Source organism: Rhizophagus irregularis, chromosome 31, assembly GCF_026210795.1.
Source record: "Rhizophagus irregularis chromosome 31, complete sequence".
In the NCBI taxonomy this organism is placed as follows: Eukaryota; Fungi; Glomeromycota; class Glomeromycetes; order Glomerales; family Glomeraceae; genus Rhizophagus; species Rhizophagus irregularis.
Window position 1 is genome coordinate 2,552,152 of NC_089459.1, and position 23,013 is coordinate 2,575,164.

The window sequence follows — 23,013 nt, forward strand, 5'->3', positions numbered from 1 at the left end:
TTTGTAAAAGGATATTTAAAGATAGTAAAACCAATAATGGAATTAACGAGAAAGAATGTTCCTTTTGTATGGACAGACAAACAACAAAAAGCATTAGAAGAATTAAAAGAAAAATTAATAAATTATCTGATATTACAACATCCGAATTTTGAAAAAGAATTTATATTAATAACAGATACATCAGGAGAAGGATTACTAGAAGCTATATTAGAACAATTAGATGAAAATAATAGAGAAATAGTTATTAGTTATGCAAGTAGAAGTTTAGTAAATGCAGAAAAGAATTACCCAATAACAGAATTAAAATGTTTAGCAGTATTTTGGGGAATAAAATATTTTCATAAATATCTATTTGGAAGAAATTTAAAGTAATAACAGATCATACAGCATTAAAAGGATTTATGAGTACATCAAAAGTACCTAAAGGAAAAAGAGGATGATGGATGATGGAATTACAACAATATGATTTTGAAATAATACACAGATAGGACCCCGGAAACTTATATTAGATGTGACCGGCGCATAGACTAGGTAAAGTTAATATAAAAATTTTCCTAGAGTTACCGGCTAAACTATAGGTAAATTTTATAGTACCTTAAAAATTGGTCAAGTTTTTATAGGGTAAAGTTTTTTTTTACTTTCCGTTTAATAAAAGGGTAAAATTAATGGATTGTAAAATGTTTCTATTAGTAGTATGAGTAAAAAGATATATACATGCCCTATACATCGATAAATATAGAAATGATACGGCAAAATCTTTTTTGATTAAATGTTGATCATATAAATATTAAGTGCTGATCATATGAATTGTTAATTATTTGTATTTCGTAATCATTTCTGATATTTTTACCGTGCTGATATTTTCACCGCAAAATTCCAAGACAGGCTGAATCACGGTAATCAAATATGACGATTATAGTATCGCGTGAGATAAATATTACATAATTATCCAGGTAAACGCAAGTAAAAAAAATCAGTTTCAATTTTTTCATGATGGAAAATAACGGAGAGTGTTCACAGAAAAGAGTATCGCAACAAACAACACTTAATTTTCCTGTATTATCTTATACACATTTTGATTCAAGTAATAAAAAGGGTAAAAATAAGCTTGTAGACCATATAGACCATGGAGAAGTTGCAAACAATGAAAAAGAAACTACACCTCTTAAACCGATAAAGCAACTAAAACAAATAACCCTAAATTTTCCTTCAATCACTAATAATATTCGTAAAAAACGTTTTTTTAGTGATATTGATACTGATGATAATGGTACAGATATTGATGAAGAATCCGATGATGATGAATGTAGCGATGATGAATATAATGCAGTTCCGCGTGATGGAGAACCTCATATGTGTCACAGGAAAAGAAATTACGCCAACATAAATATTTTTCACGATTAATTAATCCAAAACATATTCGATGCATATGTGGAAAAGATTTAAAATTGGATAAAAGATACTCAGTAAAAAACTTAAAAATGTAAGTAAAACTATTTATATTTGATTATTTATTAAAATTATATTAATTGATTATTTTTTTTCAAAGTCATGTACGTAGCAAAAAAGCATGTAATGCCAAAATACAAGGTCAACATAGTGTTGAGAAATATTTCAAATCCAGCAGTGATGAAATACCATTATCAATGCAGTTTCCTTGTCAAGGATTATCAAATGATCAAATTAAACACTATATACTTCATTGTCCATCTGACTTTGGTGGGTCAAAACGTGAAACAGAACTTGCTTGTCAGCTATTTCCACAAAAATTTAAAGATGGGCATCTAGTTTATAGCAAATTAAACTCTGATGAACGACAAGAGCTTTATAGTTTACAAAGAGCACATGCGACTTGGTTTTTAGATCGGGGAAATTTATCAGTAACAAGTGCTAAATGTAAAAAATTTACTGCCCGTGAATCTAAAATATGCGAAGAGTGTGATAAATTAAGAAATAATTCCCGTTTTCGTGATGCAATCAGTATGCAACGTGCAACAGAAAAAACATTTAAATATATTCCAAAACGGCAGCATTCAAGATAATAGATTAGTTCAACTTTTAGGTGATGATAAATTAAAAACTTTATATGGAAATGCAATTGATGAGGAATCAGATAAATGTAATATGTGGACAAAATTGGCTGAATATGGGAAAAAAGGCGCATTTAAAACAAATAAAACTTTTAGTGAGTTAGTAGAGTTGATGCTTCAAATTAAAAAAATTCAAGAACAGGGTAAAAGTAAAAGAGCAGTGCGATATTCTGAGCACCTTCATCATTTTTTCAGTTTGTTATCGGATAGTAGTAGAGAATATGGTATATTTCGCAAAATGTTAGTAGGAATGGATCCACGATCTATAAGGTAATAAATATATTGTAAATGACAAATAATTTAAATTAAAATTTAATATAATAGTTTTAAAAATGTAGATATTTACGTGTTCGGAATGGTGATTATTTAACTAATCCTAACCTTATGTATGAAAATTTGGCTCGATTTGCTCGTGCTATGGAGGCTTTAAAATGGACAGGACCTGTGGTTGCCATGACGGATTGTACCAAAATTCGCACTAAATTAACCTATTCACAAGAGCTGGGATGCATAGTTGGATCAACTTTAAGCTTTGACAGTACAAATGTAATAACATATGATGATATTCATTTAAAAATTAAAGAAATTCAAGATAATAAAGCCATTGCATCACAAGTAAGATGTGTTGTTCTAAAGGTAACTTAAACTATTATAATTATAAATTATAAATTTAAATAGTTTAAATTAATAATATTTTTTAATAGATTCCTATCAGCAGGATTCCTCCAGTTGTCATCGCATTATTACCGACAAAGGGTGATTCCAAAACTCAAGAAATTTATGCAATTTTAAAGAAAATTGTTGATATGTCAATTCAAGCAAACATTAACCTAATTAGTATTGGCGCAGACGGCGCAATTACAGAATATAATGCACAAGTTTTACTTATGCAAGGCAACGATACGCAAGAATTTCTTACATATGATAATGAAATTTATAATGTACATTTTCGAGCTCCTATTTATTCTGGAAAACCTATAATTCGTATCCAGGATCCGAAGCATGCCAAAAAGAATGGAAGAAACGCAATACATAGTGGAGCTCGTTTTTTAGTTCTAGGAAATCATACTGTGCGATATGACCAAATATATCAACTTGCACAAGAAGAAAATTCTGCGTTATATATGCGAGATGTTATAAATGTGGATAAATAAGACGATGGGGCTGCGTATAGGGTTTTTTGTTCAACATTTTTGGCACAATGTCAAAATAATGGGCATCTGGATCATGATAAAGCAGCTTTATTCGTATATCTTTTTATATTTGGTAATTAACCAATTTCTTTATCTTTTATTGTAAATACTAGTACATAAAATTATATATTAATTAATCTAAAATTTGAATTTAAAATAGGCGAACTGTTTGATTCATTTTTAAATAGAGATATTTCTCATAAAACTAGGATTATAATGGCAATGCGTGCATATTTCTTTTTAAGCACATGGAAAAATTATATTGAACAATGCGCCATATTACATTCAGCAAAGTGGTATAACATGAACAAAAGTTGTATTTCACCACAAAGCTTTAATATATTTTGTAGTTTAGCAGAATCTTTAGTTTTACTTATTTTGGCCCATAGGAATTATTATTCAAATTATCCTTTTTTTCTTTGGGAATATGGTACAGAAGCGCTTGAGCATTTATTTGGAATTGCTAGACAATTAATACCGGATTTTACTTATTATGAACTATATAAAGTAATAAGCCGGGTACAGCATAGGGATAATATTTTACGCAGTGAAAACATATCGGATATTCAAGAAAAAAAATCTGCAGCAGGTAAAATTATATAATTTTAATTTTATGTTTATATATTATTGAATATTTATATTTTATTTATTAATTATAGGTTATATTTTTGATTTTGATACTTGTATTTCGGATATTAATATTGAAATTTTGCGAAGTTGGCCATCAGATGATGATATAAATGATGCTATAAGAATTGCATCTGAAAATGCAAAGGAATTTTCAAATTTTCTTCAAATGAAAAAGCAATCAAAAAATACTAGCTATACCGATCCTTTAATTCCTGAACTCTCTGAAACTAATACAAATAATCTATTGACCAATGAAGTAGTACCTCAAAATATAACTATTGATCAAGTTGCAGATGAATTGAATAGAATTTCGCAACTGGAAAATGTTTTCGATGACTATTTTGAAAACAATGATATTTCAGATAATTCACGTCATGAATATTCAGAAGATTTGTTAGAAATTAATACTGCTGATGCTGATAATTTTATAATGAAAACAGAAATTAATTACATAATTAATAATCCAAAAACTACTGTTTTACAGGAGTTAAATCATGAACCTGAAGAGAAAATATTTGAAAAGGAAGGAAGTTGTGATATATTTTTAATGTTGGAATTGCGAAGATCTCATGAGGCTTTTTCTCGTTCTGATCATCCTCGTGGAATACAAACTCGAATAAGTGTTAATTTAAATCAAGAATCTCAGGATAAAATTGACCGAAACTTGGCTAATCATTTGGTAAATCAATTAAGCAATAATCAAGATCATCAAATTATGAGAAGCAGAACACAACGTTGGAAAGGTCGTAATCAGCTACAGTCACTCGTTAATTCTAATAAAATGCAAGGTAAAAATATTTAATTTTTAATTTTACTTTATTTACTTTTAATATTAAATAACTTCATGTTTACATTTATTTATTATAGTAACAAATATAGGTTGTGCTAATGTTTCTCAGGCTCATCCATTAAAAAAAGATGGCTATTTGCTTGTATTTACCGATGGAAGATTATGTATAGCAAAAGTTATTGCGATGTATCAAATGATAGGTGGAAAACATAGTTTCGTAACAGGAACTATTGATAATATTGATTTATTATCTTATATTTCAGTTTCATTATTCATTAACATATATGGAGATTCATTATTTTCAAATGAATGCATAGCGGGGGGTAGATTATATGCGCATTTAAAATCTAAAGATATTGTTTATTATTTTGGAGTGAATGTTCCTTTTATGTTACATTCAAATTCTCTCCTTACACTTGATGATAATTCGTTAGAAATTTATTCTTTTTTTAAAAAGGAAGAAACACAATTGCATTTAGCTTCTATTTTTGATAACAGAGATATAAATTGTAACGATTAACTAATCAATAACAGATAAATAATATCAAATTTGTAAATAAATGCAATACTGACCTATTAATAAAAAATGATTTTTATATTTAATGTTACCGGCTAATAAAAGGGTAAAATTTATAGGTAATGAAAATGTTTCTATTAGTAACTAGGTAAAGTTAATAGTCAAAATGCTGAGTAAAAAAATGATAAAATTGGCCCATTTTTGCCGGTCACATCAAATATAAGTTTCCGGGGTCCTACACAGATCAGGAAAAGAAAATAAAAACGCTAATGCAATGTCAAGTAAGGTTGCTTGCCAAAACCTCTCCAAAATCCTGCGATAAATTTCAGCAAGATTTTACTATATGTTTACTATAGTTTCGGCAGGGTTTCGGCAGTTTTGGCAAATGGGGGTTTTGGCATTTCGGCAAAGTTTCGGCAGGATTTTTAATATGATTTAATATAGTTTCGGCATTTTCCGTATAGGTTTCGGCAGTTATTAAAAAGGTTTCGGCAAGCAACCTTAATGTCAAGGTTAATATGAGAAGAATAAAAGTTAAAAATAATAAATAATAATGAATAATGAGATAAATAAAATTAAAAATGGTTGAAAGAATAGGATTAGAAATATATGTATTCATAATTCATACAAATATAAATTATCATTGCATATTATTTGAAGATAAAGAAATAAAATTTATTTTACCATTTGAAGACGAAATAGAAAATTTATTAACAAATGGATGAAAAAGATTATGATAAAATTTTGAAAAATATAGAAAAAGAAGAAAATTATGTACAAGAAAATGGAGTTTTATATAAAATTAAAGATGAAAATAAGTTTAGAGTAATAAGAAGATTCGAATTAAAAGGAATAATGTATATGATGCATGATCATGAATTATCAGCACATTTTGGAATTCAAGCTACATATGAAAAAGTAAAAGAAAAATATTGGTGGAAAAATATAAAACGAGATGTAGAAAGATATGTAAAAAGTTATGATAATTGTCAAAGAAGAAATAATCCACAAGGACTACATGAATTACATCTAATAGAAGTAAAAGAACCTTTTCATATGATTGGAATAAATGTAATAGGACCATTACTAAAAACAGAAAAAGGAAATAAATATATAGTAGTAGCAATAGATTTCTTTACAAAATGGCCAGAAGCAAAAGCAATAAAAGAAGCGAATGCAAAAGAAATATCAAAATTTATTTATGAAGAAATAATTTGTTGACATGGATGTTCAAAAAAATACTTACAGATAATGGATCAGAATTTAATAATCAATTAACTAAAAATCTTACTGGAAAATTTAATATTCAGCATAAATTCTCAACTCTTTATCACCCTAAAACAGGACCCCGGATATCTCCAAAACAGGTCATAAGTCACACTTTTGGCAGATTGGCCCATTTTGAAATTCAAAAATCGTTTTTTGTAAATATCTCGGCATCCAGTAGTCCAATTTTGATGAACTTTTTTTTAAATTGTAGAGCTAAATGAGGGCTACAAATAAAAAAAAGTTCATTAAAATTGAATTACTGGATGCTGAGATATTTACAAAAAACGATTTTTTGAGTTTCAGCAAAAAGGGGTGTTTTTGGCCAAAAGTCCATTATGACCTTTATATTAGATATCCGGGGTCCTCCTAAAACAAATAGATTAGTAGAACGATTTAATAAAACATTAATAGAATCATTAGCGAAATTAGTAAAAGAAAAATTAACGATATATAGAAATAGAGAATATGAAGATAAAAATTGGAATCAAAGAATAGCACCAATATTGTTTGCATATAGGAGTAAAATACAAAAATCAAGTAAAATGACACCATTTTATTTGACTTATGGAAGAAAAGTAATATTACCAGATGACAAAGAAGTTAAAGGAATTACAATGATTAAAAGAATAGAATATATAATAGAATTACCGAAGTAAAGACGTAGGCTTAAAGAAGAATATTGAAAAAGCACAAGAACAACAAAAGAAATATCATGACAAAATTGGAAAACGAAAACAAAACTTTCAAATAGGAGATAAAGTATTATACTTTGATGCGGCAAAATACAAAACACATACAGGAAAACTAGAAGAAAAATGGAAAGAACCATATTATATACATGAAGTAATAGTAGATGGATCATATAAAATTAAAGAATTAAATGGAAGAATTTTAAGAAGACCTGTAAATGGAGAATTATTAAAAGAATACTTTGATAGGGAAATATTTGAACCATATATAATAATATAATATGTTTGAGACCCGGGTTCGATTCTTAATTTATGGGACATAAATTTTTCAAGAGGAGGATAAATGTAATAACCGAAAATATAATAAAATAGAATAAGGATAAATAAAATGTAATAACCGAAAATATAATAAAATAGAATAAGGATAAATAATTAGTCGATAGATAAATAATTAACCGATAGGTAAATAATTAGCCGATAAAATTATATTTATAGTTTAGTTTAGTGTAACAAAATAGTCATATGATAATAGATCTTTTATTTTCTTAAATTTTTTTAAATTTTTATTAGAAAAAGATAAGTAGATATTAGAAATGATTTTCTTAAAATGTATGAAGGGGTGTGGATTTCGATAGGAATTCCACAGTTCAAGTCCGCAGTTCGATTTAAGTAAAAAAATAAAATTTTAGTTCGCCCTTAATAGAAACTAACACACTGTTTAGCCTTTTCTTATGAGAAAAGTGACTCATTAATTATTTTAATTAATGATTTAATATGAAAATTAATAAATTTAGGAAAATTATCGCAATTTAAAATTTTAGTAAGAAATTATGTTTTGTAACTAATTTTTATAATTTTTATTTTGAACTAAGCAGAAATATTATTTGAACTCAACACTTCAGTGGCAACATACGATATTTTATTAATATCCTATGGGCGGCGTATTACAACGTGTAAAATAATTAAGTAATTTATATTAAATTTTAGTAGTTCAAAGTAAAAATTTATCAGCCAAAAGAACTTGAGATGAAAATACAGAACAAAAGATAGTAGAAGATTTTCAAAATCTTGTTCTATCGGGAAAATTTTTATTTAAAAAGATTTTAGAGGATAAATCCTACGATTTATTAGTAATAATAAGCATGTTTATTGTTAAAGTTGTCAAAAATTAATAACTCTGCACTGTTTAGTGATGGAACCAGATTAAAGGAACATATTATTACACCAATACATATCGAAAATTCCCAAAAAATAACACAAGAAATTGAATTAAAAAGAATGCGCACCACCTTTTTGACATCATTTTTTAATGATAATTATAATACGCCAACAATGAATACTGGTATCATTGATTTGACTGGGGATCAACCAACTAAAATTCTTTTGACGAATCAAATCAAATACCCTTAAAGATAACAATTGAAACATCAGAGCCAGAGTTTTTATTTTTGTTTCATTTTTCTTGTCACTTAGCAGGGTTCCGTTAGGATTACTGCCAGCCTTGTTATTACGTTTACCGGTCATTTTAGTTGAGAAAATATGAGTTGTGTTAGTATGAAAAGTAAAAATTTCTTTCGCAAAATTTTTGACCAAGAATCTACAAGAAAGAGTTTAACAGATTAGGATCTAAGTTACACTTTTAGCAAATTAACCCATTTTTTGAGAGCTCAAAAAATTATTTTTTGTAAATATTTTGGCATCCAGTGGTCCGATTTTAATAAACTTTTTTTTAAATTGTTGAGCTAAATGTGGGCTACAAAATAAAAAATTCTTCAAAATTGAATTACTAGATGCTGAGATATTTATAAAATACGATTTTTGAGTTTTAGCGAAAAGTGGTATTTTTGGCCAAAAGTCAGTTATAACTTGTTTTAGAAATGTTCAGGGTCCTGGTGAGTTACTGAATTTCATAAAGTTCATAAGTTTATCTAATTTGTTTAACATATTAGATATTGATCTATTGATAGTAAATTGTTCTTTGATAATATCATCATTATTAGAATCAGAATTGGAAAATTTGATATCAGTGTAGATACGTTTAGTAAATAAGGTCGTATTACTAAAATTTATCTGAGAAGTAGGAGCAGGTTGTTTTTGTTTTGGTTAAATAATTGGAGTAAAAGTGGAAGCAGAAGTAGCAGTATTTGGAATAATGGGAAAGTATGATGGAATAGATTTTTGTTTAATCCTATCATCAACCTTTCTATTAAGAATAAACATTTCAGTTTAAAGACCTTTGAACATAAATTGAAGTTCAGTCATCATTTGATAAACTTGATAAAGTTAAGAGTTAACCATTATTATCATATATGGAACCACTTTTGGCAGTACCATTTTTAGGATTGAGATTAGAAGAAGAATTATTCCCATTATTGTTATCAGGATAATTATTATTATTTTTTTATTTGACCACTTCAGCAAAGGATTTTTGTTTGTTTTGTTATCAGCTATCACAGTGTTGAGCAGGTTTAAAGTGATTGTAGATATTTTTGCATTGCTTATTTTGATTAACTTGTTGAAAATGATTGTTACAACTTTTAGCCAAGTGTTTAGGATGTCTACAGAAATTACAACATTGGGTATTAAGAGATATCCAATATAAGGGTTTTCCTTTATAAAAGTGATGAGTTTGAGCCACTTTAATCATATCATCTTCAGTCAAAAAATTGATATAAGTATAATTGAAAGATAATTGAAAGTACAGTAGTTCTTGGCATTTCTAGGAAGAAAGCAAGAATGTGTATTGATTGATTTGAGGTATTCAATTAAATCTCTAGTATTAGTATTCCTAGGTAAACCAGTTAATTTAAAACAATGCTGTTGTCTAGTGTTACATGATTCTTTTGACAAAGTAAGAGGAAGAACCCTGATTGCGTCTTCATAAATAAAGTGAAACCATGTATTATTAGCAAAGTAAAATGAAACTGTAGGTGAATCAAATTGAATGTATGCATTCTAATATAGTAGTAAAGGTAAATTTTCATTAGAATAATAGTCTTTATACTGTATATAATTAGCAAATTTCTGGAAAAGATTATAGAAAACTGAGCAAAAATTTATTTTCTAAAGCTATAAAAAGTTCTACTGTTCAATGACTTACTTTTGAATTTAAACTTAATGACTAATTGTATTAGCTTTATTATAATAATTTTATTGTTTATAATCAAAAAATAGCTAAAATACAAAATAAAAAAAATTCAGATTTATCATATTATCCAAAAAATACAGAGCAAGTTTCTTTCCTATAAAAAGTATTTATATTTAAAATATAATTAAAAACTTTTTAAAATATATTTAAAATATACTTAAAATATATTTAATTTAAAAATTGCGAAATACTTATAATATACTTAAAATGTATTTAAAATTATCTTAAAATATATTTCTAATATATTTAATTTTTGCCTAAATACTTAAAATATACTTAAATTATATTTAAGTGACAGTTCGGTACCCAATAGGTGAAATTTAATAATAACGGTTTACGCAAATCATTGCCGAAAATGGCTAAAACCCGATTTTTGTTAGATCGACGTCTTCTCACGTGATATTTAATGAAAATTTTGAATACGGCAATAAATAGTGTCAATCCTAGCCAAGCCACTTGCAAAGTTTGAAATCGCTAAAGTTCATCGTCATCGACTTTACTATGGAGGAACACGACATTCCGACCGCAAATTTCCAGCCGATTCAAATATTGAGTGAAATATTTTTGAATAATTTTAACCACAACCGAATTGTATTTGGTTTTTATTTGGTTTTAAAGCCTTTATTTAGTTTTATTTATTAGTTTTTGCGTATAATTTCTTGTATTTCGTTCTAATATACAATTTACATTTCTGCTTATTATAAAGAACTCTCATCACGAATATCTTTTATCATGTTTTCTGTAGCTTGTTCTTTGAAGGTTCGTGCATAAGTTGAAATCCAATTTTGTATTGTTGTTATCTTAGGGACATCTTCAGCTTCTAATTCTCCGGATTCAACAAATTTCATCAATTCATTATACATATCCTTTGCTAACATCTTATCTTTTTGGTTGAGATTTCCATTCAAGAAAAAACTTTTTAACAACTCCTTTACTTTCTTTTTCATCCTTTTTCCTTTTCCTTTTCCTCCAAATTTTTGATTGCTTTTTAGCGCCCATCCCATAGGAAATTGAAATTTTACGTCAATAGAACTAATTCAATACAAAACATGTAAGAAATTAATTTGAATTATATTTGTTTTAAGCTTCACATTATTTACCTTGCAACTTCTAATTCATCATTTTCATTATTATTATCCATAAATTCTGGTACAATAGGATCAACCGTATCTGTATCTATAGAATGCATTAGCCAAAGGCTTTTAACGAACCTAAAAAAAATATTTTTTACAATTGATCACTTGGCAGAGTTGAAATTGGAATTGTCCAAGCTGATTCAGGTTCAGTTTGTTCAGAAATTTTTGGATGGGGACGAACAATTGGTTTGGTGCAAAGTTTGGCAATTGTAGAAGGAGGGAAATTGTTCCATGGTCCAAAATGTGGGAGTGATCGTGCACATATGTATAAACCTATCATTTCACCAGAAACTGGCCATTTCCAATAAAACAAGTTTGAAATGCCCTTTATCGTTTTGACATTTGATCCCAATTGATCTCGATCTGGTTCTAAATTTGCCAATGATGTACCAGATAAATGTTTAGCCGCCTCCACTATATCTTTTCCTTCACGAACATCATATCCAATTCGAACATATCTTCTAATTGAATGGGCAATCTAAAGGTAAATATGATTTTAATGTGTAATTTATTATACAGCAATAAGCAATAGAATACTTACTGCAGCATGATGGGAATCAATAGTTGTTTTAGCTTCGCCTGGTTCAAGAAACTGCCAATCACGAACTTCAATTTGGTACCATTCATTCCAATGTGCAATTATAGCTATAAGTTCTGATGAATGATAATGTGCTCCATTGTCTGACATTATTCTGATCCATTTTGGTTTATGTTTTATTGTTTCAAAAACAGCTTCAAATGAAGAGGCGGTAAACCAAGCATCTTGCTTAGTATCAGTTGACCAGCGATCATAAGCTCTTATCTCTAATTCCTCACAATTTTCTTTTTTTCTAAACATTAAGATCGTATGAAGGGTCCATCCTCTTTTACCAAAAAACTCTGCCTTTGTTTCTCGAGCAGATCTTGGCAAAATTCTCATCTTGTAATCAGCAACAAATAATGCACCATCCTCATCAAGACTTGCCAAAGTAGCTTTAAATTGAGAATTCAAATATATCTTTCGTGTTGAATGGGCCAAATAATACTGTAAGTGTTCTTTAGTTTCTTCTAAAGTAGCTATTTGATCTTCTTTTATATGTAGATGCATGAATTCAAAAAATTCAAAAAATTGGTCACATTCTGAGCATCGTGAGTTATGATTTTCAAGACAATTTCCAAAAGCATATGGCAAACAATAAGAAATACAAGAATCATGTTTTGTTGTACCATCAGCATTAACCACTAATTTTCTTTCATAACCACGACGCAGATGACGTTTCAAAGCATCAATTTTTTGTAATACACTATTCTAATGATGTGATAAATAGGTAAATTACGATTATTATGTATTTTATTACAATAATATATTTATCAAAGAATATTTTTTTACTTACTAGTTGATCCTTTTGTAAAAATGTATTGCGTGCAATAGCTATTAAGGATTCAAATGGAATATAGCCATAATCATTACAGGTAAGACAAAGTCCACCTATATCATCTCGATATTTAATATTACTGCAGTTTGCTAATCAACCCATAAATGATGTTTTTTTCATTCCATTAGGAAAAGTTTCTTCAAATTTTTTCCACAATTTAATTTTTTGATCACGCATATATAATATTGGTAATTCATTTTTATCAACCCGGTAAGAACTTTGTGTAATTATACTTCGATCTTGAAAAAACATTAAAAATTGTTTTTCTTTAACTTCTGACATACGTTTAACAGTTCTTTTTGTTTTTACTAAGGTTGGTACTCCTGGACCATATAGTCTTGTGTGTTTTCGTGCAGAATTGACTATATCATTTCCTACCTGATGAAAATAAAGAATTGAAAATCAATGATGAAGAATTGGGATTGATGACAAAGAAAAATTAGTGATTGGTGATGATGAAGAAATTGGAGATTGGTGACAAAGAAAATTTGGAGATTGGTAACGTGACAAAGAAGAATTGGTGATGAAGAAGAAATTGGAGATTGGTGACGAAGAAGAATTGAAGGTTGGTGACGAAGAAGAAATTGAAGATTTGTGACAAAAAAGAATTGAAGGTTGGTGACGAAGAAGAAATTGGAAATTGATGGTAAAAAGGTTTTACCTTAAGCTTTTCTTTGAGTTTTTTATATGTAAAATTTTCAGCAATAATTGAAAGAATTCTTATTTTTCCATCAATTCCTCTGTCGTCGGGCTGGTAGTGTAGTCACTACGTTCCTCCACCTTGGCCACGGCCTCGCAGTACCTACATCCCCCCTCCGTGAGGCAGGTTTACCTGCCACAGTACCATGGTCTGCCACGGTATTTTTCCACTTATTTTTTTTTCTACATTTTTTCTTATATATAACTTACTATGACAACTATGGCAACTATGGCAGACTACTTAAAAATGGAATAAAAACGTGAATAAAGCCGAAATCAAACAGAATCTCCTGCCATAGTATCTGCCATAGTACGAAAAATCTTATAATAATACTGGGTGGCAGCCTTAGTCAGCCCCTCAGACCCCAAAACCCGATTCACGCTACGTATTACCCTTTACATACTCACCCCAGACCCTCCAAGTATGATTCCCTAGTCCCCGAACCTATGGCACCCGAACTATGGCACCCGAACTATGACCACTTACCCCCGTCAGAAAAAATATATTCGGCAATTGAAGATTAGGTAACTATAAATTAGTACTCGATTTGATAGAACAAAAAATGGCCGCTCAAGTTCCAGCAATCTTTAACCCCAACAACCGTTTCTTCTACGATAACCTTCTTAAAAAATGTGTAGGTACACACATGAAAGAAAGCGTCAATTCAGCAATCTTGACTTCTGTGGCTTTCATCACCACAAAATCTGGCATGTGGATTAGAAAAAAGAAGGCTTACAATGGAAGCATATACTTCGAGTTCGCCGCAGATCTTAAGGGGATTTCTACTAAGCACAAGATAATTATTCGGTCAGATACCGGAGAAGACAGCGACGTGACCACATCCACCAAATTAAAGGATCTTCTTCTCCAAGCATCAATCGCAAAGATCTGTTATACAGATGTAAACTTCATGCCTTATCCCCCAAATGCGCCAAAGTATAATCCTGAATTCTTCAATCTCTTCCTAGGTTTCAGGGCCCAACCCGCTAAGCGCATCAAACCAAACCTAGTTAATCCAATCATCCGACACGTTCATGAGGTATGGTGTGCAGAGGACAAGCAATTAACTATATACATCCTCAACTGGCTCGCATTTCTAATTCAAAATCCAGACAAAAAACCCGGTACAGCAATTAACATGCGCAGTCCCCCCAGATGTGGTAAGAATATCTTAACCGATTTTATCGGAGAACGTATTCTCGGCCGTGAAAATTTCCTCTCCACTACTCGTCTTGAAGATGTAATGGGAAGGTTCAATGCTAGCTGCTTCACGCCAAAAACTTATCATCCTCAATGAATGCGATATGTCAGGTACAATAACGGCAGGGCAAACAACCGACTCAAAAGTTTAATCACCGAGCCTTACATCTCTATTGAGGAAAAGGGGATAGATGTGAAGGTTATTGATGACTTTGCTGGCTACATGATCCTCAGTAATCATGCTATGCCAATCCGCATAGAAATGGGAGATGAAAGATTTGTAGCTCTCAACGTCTCAGCCAAATATAAGGGCAATAGAGAATACTTCGGTTCTCTCGTAAAAGTATTAGAAAATCCGGATACAGCCAGTTCCTTCATGTCCTATCTACTTAGCCGAGACTTAACTGGCTTCAATCCCCGATCTATTCCTGATACTCAAATGAAACGGAAGTTAATTGAAGCAAGTATCCCGAATCCCCAGCGTTTTATACAATATTACCTTGAAATGATGTGGCCCGACAATTGCGACACACTTGAAATCCCGTGTACAAATTTCTATAGCACTTACCAGAATTGGTGCAGTGAGAAGGGTGAAAACAAAACACTAAGTGACAATAAATTCGGTATGGATATTAAACAATTCGCCCCTAAAATGCGTGTAAGCCGCTCAGGTACCCGAATAAACTATTACATACTAGATAAAGCAAAAATCGTGGAGAATTTTAGTAAAGTAATCCAAGATGTACAAGACGTACAGGAAGCACCAGTAGAGGGAGTAGAGTTAGTTGCCGAGAAACCCGCCGAGGAAAAACCCGCTGAGAAAAAACCCGGACCCGCTGAAGAAAAACCCACTGAGAAAAAACCCGAACCCGCCTGAGGAAAAACCCGCTGAGAAAAAACCCGAACCCGCTGAGGAAAAACCTGCACCTGTAATTCGCAAGACTCCTCCACCGCTTCCACCCAAGCCTGACCACTTAAAAGAACGTCCACAAGAGTTAAGAAAAGAACAACCAGATCCCGATGAAGATACTAATGAGTCAAACACCGATAAATCTATAGATAACTTTTCAGATTGTTATCTATCTGACGAGGAACCCGACCAAGAAGAACCTATCCCCGAGCCAGATAACTACGACGTTTTAGATGACTTGCTATCTGACTCAGATTTTACAACTGTGAACCCAGCTCCTGAACAACAACCCGAGTATCCCGCAGAATCTTCTGCATCTGTCACTAAGCCTGCAATAGACCGGAAGGCTTCTGAAGAAGCAATTTATCCCTGAACCCGACACAGAACCAGAAGTTGACCGGGATCCTGAACCAAAGGAAGGCACTCGAGCGCACTGGGCTTGGCAAGAAAGATACCGATGGGATCGCAAACCATGGGTTAAAAATTTAAAGGACCAGGTCTTCAATGATCTCTACAATACAGGTAAGGAATTATGGGCCAAGTACCAAGATGCGTCAGACGAATATGACTGGGAAATACTCGCGTTTGAAATAGAGGAATGTCCCACAACGCGTATTGAGGACGAGTACCAGTACTACCTTATGGAGGTAGTAGACCGCTTCAAGGACTGGATTGAATATAATGGATACTTACCTAAAATACCTAGCCGTAAAGAACTCGCAGATTTAATAAGAATATACAAGGAGAATCGTAATGCCGAGATTATTCCCACCCCCTCTGGTTATGAAACTATGAGGGCAGATAAGGGTAAAGCGCAAGAGATCCCACGAGAACGTCCAAAAACTGATATGGAACGTGAATGGGAGGCCGCCAATGGAATCATCGATGACTGGGACGAAGAGGATACTGAGGGCGCTATCAACGACATATTGTAAGCGCTATTTGAGATTATTTCTTTTTTTTTCGTATATATATAGAAAGATATTATTTATAGTTGAAGACAAATCATATACATAAAAATGCAATACTCAAGAATTGCCCGCACTTTACCAACACGACCTGACATCAAGGAACTTCAGTATTCCGGTGCTCGCTTTTCCAGAGGAGCTATCGCCAGACTCGGTCAGACTCTCCAGACGCGATTTCCAGATAGAAAGTTCCAGATCCTACTTCCCTATGAAAACTGGAAACCCGGTGGATGGACATCAGGAAACCAACCAGCCAGCCTCTTTTCACTATTAGACCATTATGATAAAGCACAACTACCGGATGACGCAGACCCTGATTATTTTGAACGATTCATAATTTATGCAAGAGATAGTCCACCGGCCGCAGGAGGATGCAATGGGGAGCTAAATGATTGCCTGTATGAATGCCTAAAAAATATTTACGGCACATTCTCTAAAATGCCAAAGTCAATCGAAAAGCCCGAGTATATCAAAAAGGCATTAGGTCTCAATCGCGATGCTCCCATCCCAGTTTCATGCATGGACAAGGTTGAACAACTCGCAGGAAGTCTCGCAATTAATATTGTGGGGGACATTACCCGAATCTCTAAGAGTAAGTCCGATAGACATGCGACTCTCATCCTATCAGAAGGCCATTACTCCCTCACGTTAAATCCTGGAAGACTCCACCCCAGTAAAATAGATAAAAAGCGTAATTTACCCATTGTATACCATGAAGATGGGACCAATAATGTAGTCACAATATACAACGGCAAAACAGTTAAGTCTTGCACAATTGCGCAGTTTCAAAAAACTAAGAATTCCAAAAGTTCTTTCATCCCCGTCGAGAAAAACCGTAAGACTGGAGTATATGAAACTCTTGAAGAAGCATATCAGAGAATCCACGAGGAGCGGAATTCCTTTCTACAGGAGACAAAGAAGTTCGGTTTAGGAATCGACTTATCATACCATAACTGGTCTTACAAAAGAACGGCTCTCTGGTTATTCGAACGATTAAGTGTAGGAATTCCAGCCAATGATCCTCTTGACCCGATAGAAGCGGAGTGGTTAAGTGATGCAATGATGGGAGGATTAATCTGGGCAGATAACGAGTGGAAGGGCTATGGAAGACAGTATGACGCAACAAGTTTATACCCGAGTATTCAACAATCAAACGCGAACTTTCCAATCAGACGGGGTAAATTCCAGACACTTAATGACTTTGTCGACCACAGGGGTTATGCCTTGTATGGATTATTCCGTGCCAAAATAAGTGGGAATAATATTCTCTTCCGACAGAATAAAAGGGGAATCTATACATTCATCGACTTACAACGAGCAAAAAAACTTGGTCTCAATATACAGTTAATACAGGATGGGAAGCCAAATGCATTGATATACGATAGAGAAGCGAGAATCCCTGGAACTGTAATATTCAGGTGAGTACGTACACTTCCTCTTCAAAATTAAAAACCAGGGTGGCATAGCTGGCCGCGTGGCAAAGCGAGTCCTCAACACATTATGGGGAGCATTATGCCAGAGGAAGCGTAATTACAAGACACTCACCACAGATCAAACAGACCCATTTACATTTCCAGAGGGCCATACACTCGACTCTATCATACCAGTAGGATCTGACCAGTGGCGATTCCAGTTTACAAACCCGGGTAATCCCTTCAAAGGTGAGTATCCCAGGATCGCCCCATTCTTATTAGCACGTGGTCGCAAAATCACATCTGAGGCAATTCAACCATACAAGGATAAAGTACGACGTATCCATACAGACGGATTTATTTTAGAAGAACAGCCAGATAGCCCCGCGCTTTTCACTTGTTCAGAGAATGCAGATACGACTCTAAAGACTTTCAAGTTTGAAACCGCGGGATACTGCCATGTGAAAAATGCGAACAAGGTTATCTGGACATGATTGCTAGGGACCGGTATGTATATTTTTTACTGACATATCGTGATGGCATAATTGAATAAACCTATGGGATATGTAATCTTACGAGATACCCAAATGCAAAACACCGACGGATTAGGTAGACAAGACGACGAAAGTTTCCACGCGTGGGCTAAGCGCATTCAGAATGCTGTGCAATATTATGAGACTTGTAGTAGAATAGGTTTTCATAGGCGGCTACCTTATCCAAGGTCTCGTCAAGCTGTATATGCTTATATTGTGCACATTAGGAGAATAGTATCACGACTACCAAATAGGTGGTACTGTACCTACTGTAAATCTTTTATTGATCGCGGATGGGGAGCTGACGCTTTCGGATCAAGCGGTGCGACTACATTTATATAGTTGCCCAAAGCATTTTAATTTCGACTATTATACTCATCATGCCGAAATGATCCGTAACGTCCTTTAGGAGATATATAGAAAGAAGGAACAATAAAGCGGCTAGGATAATCCAGAAAGTCGCTATCCCCCTGGTTATATAGACCAGGCTCTCCATTGATGCAAAAGGCCGAGCGACGCTTCTACTGTCTTGCAGTATCCCAAGTGTAAACCCCGAGGTTCATATTTATTTTTTCTCATTCGAATGAACAGGTAACTGAAGATTTATATTTTTTACAAAGTACAAAGAATCATGTCAACATATACCGAATTCGCAAGCATTGTTAACAGCACTGACAGCACTAGTGAGGAGGTTATTTACGAGGCATCGCGCATTCAGCCTAATGTTGTCTCTGACGAAACTGTCCCCAAGATTATCCGCGCATTAAAAGATACTATAGTAATCGCATTAGTATCTGGGTTTAGCAAAACCAGTTACCTCGTCCAGGACCACGTGAAGTATATCAAGCGAATCCAAACGGCAAATTCTCCTGTATCATATGTGAAGTTCGTGGCCAGAAAACTCTTCCCAGATAATGCGGCATATACTGCTAAAATAGCAAAAATCCGCGAATCATACAAGAATAAACAAGCTCTCCTAGATAAGCTTCGGCGCCCTCTTCGAATTGTATTATAATGCGACGAGACTCATCAACCGGTCCCCCAAAGCGAGTTATTACTAAAAACGAGGCTGAGAAAACCTTAACAGAACTTCTTGCATAAGCGGCTCCTGTGGTCCTACGATTCTGTACGAATTTAGTCTATATTTTTTATCCATGTGTAATAGGCATACAGTAATTGAAGATAGCTATAGTATAAGTAACATAACATCATGTTGGACCGATTACCAGTAGAAATAGTCGAACGCATTGTCGCAAAGATCCCGGATACTGACCTTATTGCAGCGAGTAAGGTAGATAGAGTTAAGGTTGCTTGTCTAAACCTCTTCAAAATCCTACGATTAGTTTCGTCAAAATTTTACTATAGATTTATTATAGTTTCGGCAGAGTTTCGGCAGTTTCGGCATTTATAATAAGTTTCGGCAGTTTCGCCTTTCTCCAAAGTTTCGCTCATTTTTTAATATAACTTTAATATAGTTTCGGCAGAATTTCGCTTTTCGGCAAAACGCCATCTAGCCTAAACCCCTAGGTTTCGGCAAGAACGCGCTAGATAGAGTGTGGTGGCGGAAGTTCGTCGAGAGCGCTATAAGAGGTGGAAAAATTATGCCACTACGATCGGGGATGTGTACTGTGAAATCCGAGCTCTCGGAAAGCATTATATAAAGAGGAAAATTGACTGGATAACGTTTGAAGATGTAAACAACTTCTATAAAAACTGGATAGACCGCCTCCGAGGATCGGCTTTATATTATGGAGAAAATGCTTAGGAATGGGATGGTCGTGGGCCCCAAGAGAGGGAAACCATAGAGTATGCATTAAGTGAACAAAGATGGGGAGGCGATCCTTGGGGACTGGGAGTGGTATGAATGGACTCAACAGGAGTAAGCATTTTGTACTTGACTTTCGTAGGAATTACCCTGCAGAGTCATATTTTTTAGATCCGGCCGGCATTACCGCGTAATCCCGAATTACCGAAAAAGGAAATTTATGTTACACAAGGTTCCAAACGCATTTTTACCAAAATCGATTTTTTGTGGAACGGGTATCGCCCAAAAAGGAAATGATCTACGTACCGCATGAAATCACGTGACACTCTACACATTTGTTCAGGGTATCACGTGACATGAACTCCGTTCACATTTTCTGTAATATAATCCATAGTTTTTCCATGAATGCTTTTTAGGCCAATAATCCAATAACTTATTCATCAGGTATCCTCGTGTTTTGCGACAAGGACTGATGACCATGTAACCTCATCATCAGGCATCCTCGCATTTTTTGACAAGGACTGATAGATCTCTTCCCGTCGATCTATTGACCAAAAATTTTCAGAAAGAAAATTTATATATCTTCGTACTAACAACTCTTATATTTTACCCAACTCATACCTTCTAACATGTCTAGAAACCTTGCTAGAAGAGGTGGCGGCAGCTATAACCCTAACAGTAATAAGGCTGCTCGTCAAGAAAAGAAAAATAATAAAAAACAACTCTCTGATAACTCTGGTTCCGATAGTGATAATAATTCCCAAAAACGTTCCCGTATACTTACAAAAGACTCCATGGATGAAGACTATGAAGATTTCGTTGCCGACGCGCCGGCTGACGGTGGTTTAGTTGGTTCAACTTCGACCGCTATTCCTCAACAAAATAATTCCCGCAGCACTGCCCAAGAAAATACCTCGCTTCTACCCCGAAAATTCTGCTGCGCCTACTGCGCCTGGCCAAGACGCGTCTTCTGGAGCCTAACGCGTCTATTCATGCACCTCGAAACAAAGAAAATAACCCATCCCCTAACGCGTCCCCTAATATGGACGTTAATGATGGTACGTCGCCCGATCAGGCTGTTGATCCCTCCCCTACCATTACCATTAATCGTCAAGATTTCCTGGCTGCGGCTGCGCCCAACTCCGCTCCCCAAACTCTTGAGAAACTTAAAACCAATAAGGCAATTATAGAAGCCGTTAACAACTTATTTTTAGAAACGTATGAATCATATACCGGTCGTGCACGTATGACTTGGCTCGGGGGACGCTAAACGTCTTATCATACATTTTCATACTGCGGAAGCTCGTGACTTGCGTGTTGGTAGCACACATTCCGACTTTCCGGACCTTCAATTCCACCTGTACGATCCCAAACAGCTCCGGTCCGATGAAGACCTCCGTGCAATTCAAGTAACAGATATCCCGTTCTTCATTACTAAACCGCAACTCCAATCCTATTTCAAGAAGTTTGGCAACCTCCTTACCATCCATCTTTACTCGAGGAAAGGTGCGCATGCAACAAGCCCGCATTGTCTATGATCATGCCGATGCCATTTCCCGTTTCACTACTCAACGGGCAGTTTACTGCTTTTCTACCTGCTTGCGTGTTACCCCGTGCCACTACTCCTTAGATCAAAAAGCCGCTCGTAGAGCGTTCGCCGCTGTTCTCTCTGGACTTCCCGCTAATACTAAAGATATTCATCTCGCTCCTCCTGGTTAAAGAACATGGAGCAAAAGCAATTAACATTCCCCTTTCCCTGAATTCTTATAAACCTAAACCTTGGGCTTATGTCACCTTCAACTCGCAGGAAACAATGGATGCCGCTATGGAGCAAACTATTGGTTTTCAAGGTCGTACTCTTCGGTGGGGCTTCATCCAACGATTCGAAAGCTCTTTGCCATCGTTGTGGTAAACTTGGTTGCGCTCCTACCTCTTGCCCGCTTAATCAACGCCGTGGTCGCTCACGTACACGCGACCCTGCGCTGCTCTTAAAGAACGTTTCAATATTGGCCAAAAGCCCGTCCAACAAAGAACGCCGCGCAATAATTCACGTTCTCGTTCTCGATCTAAATCTCGGATCGTTCTGCTTCTCGCTCACCGTTCTAATTCCAATTCCAATAGTTCTAATACTAATGGTAATAACAATAATAATAACAAACCCCCCTCTTCTGGTTCACCTGCCCATGGACGCACACCTTCGATTACCCGAAAAGGCAAAGATAGATCTGTTTCTTTTTCGTCCAATGCTCGTGCTCCGCTCTCTGATTCGAATTCTTCTAGTGCCCTTGAGGCCGCTCTTAACATTCTTAATGTTCTAAAGAACCTTCAACAAGATGTTGCTCGTGTGGAATCCCGCATTTCCTCTCTCTTGAACTAAACAACCAACGGCTTTCTGCTATAGAAGCTCATTTAGGCATTAGTCCTCCCTCTGTACCTATCATTAATTCTGAACCTGATCGAATGGAAGAAGATCCTCCCGAAATCACTGGCACTTTAATCCAACATCCCAATGCTCCCTCATCATCTTCTGGTTCTATGAAATCCTCTTCCCCTAAATCTATTTCCAACAAGGCTCCCGCACTCGCTCCCGCTTCTACTTCTAACCCTTCCCCGCAAGACGAATTGAACTCAGTTATTCAAGATCAAAA

The 23,013-nt window shown here is 34.1% G+C and overlaps 5 protein-coding genes across 5 annotated transcripts; 4 read left to right on the plus strand and 1 right to left on the minus strand.

Moving 5' to 3' along the window:
• Positions 1-993: 993 nt before the first annotated feature.
• Positions 994-5,223, plus strand: OCT59_022679 (uncharacterized protein; the record flags this gene model as incomplete). The annotated part of the gene is made up of 7 exons (XM_066144925.1): positions 994-1,355; positions 1,550-1,936; positions 2,031-2,360; positions 2,429-2,726; positions 2,795-3,074; positions 3,943-4,701; positions 4,781-5,223. The coding sequence occupies 7 exons, from the start codon at positions 994-996 to the stop codon at positions 5,221-5,223; spliced, it is 2,859 nt and encodes a 952-aa protein (XP_066006340.1).
• A 5,801-nt stretch (positions 5,224-11,024) lies between these two features.
• On the minus strand, positions 11,025-13,724 carry OCT59_022680 (uncharacterized protein; the record flags this gene model as incomplete). The annotated part of the gene is made up of 8 exons (XM_025329032.2): positions 11,025-11,358; positions 11,427-11,502; positions 11,568-11,940; positions 12,004-12,750; positions 12,836-12,966; positions 13,162-13,255; positions 13,539-13,628; positions 13,710-13,724. 8 exons carry the CDS (start codon positions 13,722-13,724, stop codon positions 11,025-11,027), a joined length of 1,860 nt encoding a protein of 619 aa, XP_025164305.2.
• Positions 13,725-16,706: 2,982 nt separating this feature from the next.
• On the plus strand, positions 16,707-18,561 carry OCT59_022681 (uncharacterized protein; the record flags this gene model as incomplete). The annotated part of the gene is made up of 2 exons (XM_066144926.1): positions 16,707-18,062; positions 18,112-18,561. The coding sequence occupies 2 exons, from the start codon at positions 16,707-16,709 to the stop codon at positions 18,559-18,561; spliced, it is 1,806 nt and encodes a 601-aa protein (XP_066006341.1).
• Positions 18,562-18,654: 93 nt separating this feature from the next.
• OCT59_022682 (uncharacterized protein) lies at positions 18,655-18,942 on the plus strand (the record flags this gene model as incomplete). Its single annotated transcript, XM_066144927.1, has 1 exon — positions 18,655-18,942. The coding sequence occupies one exon, from the start codon at positions 18,655-18,657 to the stop codon at positions 18,940-18,942; it is 288 nt and encodes a 95-aa protein (XP_066006342.1).
• A 289-nt stretch (positions 18,943-19,231) lies between these two features.
• OCT59_022683 (uncharacterized protein) lies at positions 19,232-19,615 on the plus strand (the record flags this gene model as incomplete). The annotated part of the gene is made up of 1 exon (XM_066144928.1): positions 19,232-19,615. One exon carries the CDS (start codon positions 19,232-19,234, stop codon positions 19,613-19,615), a length of 384 nt encoding a protein of 127 aa, XP_066006343.1.
• Between the last annotated feature and the right edge of the window lie 3,398 nt (positions 19,616-23,013).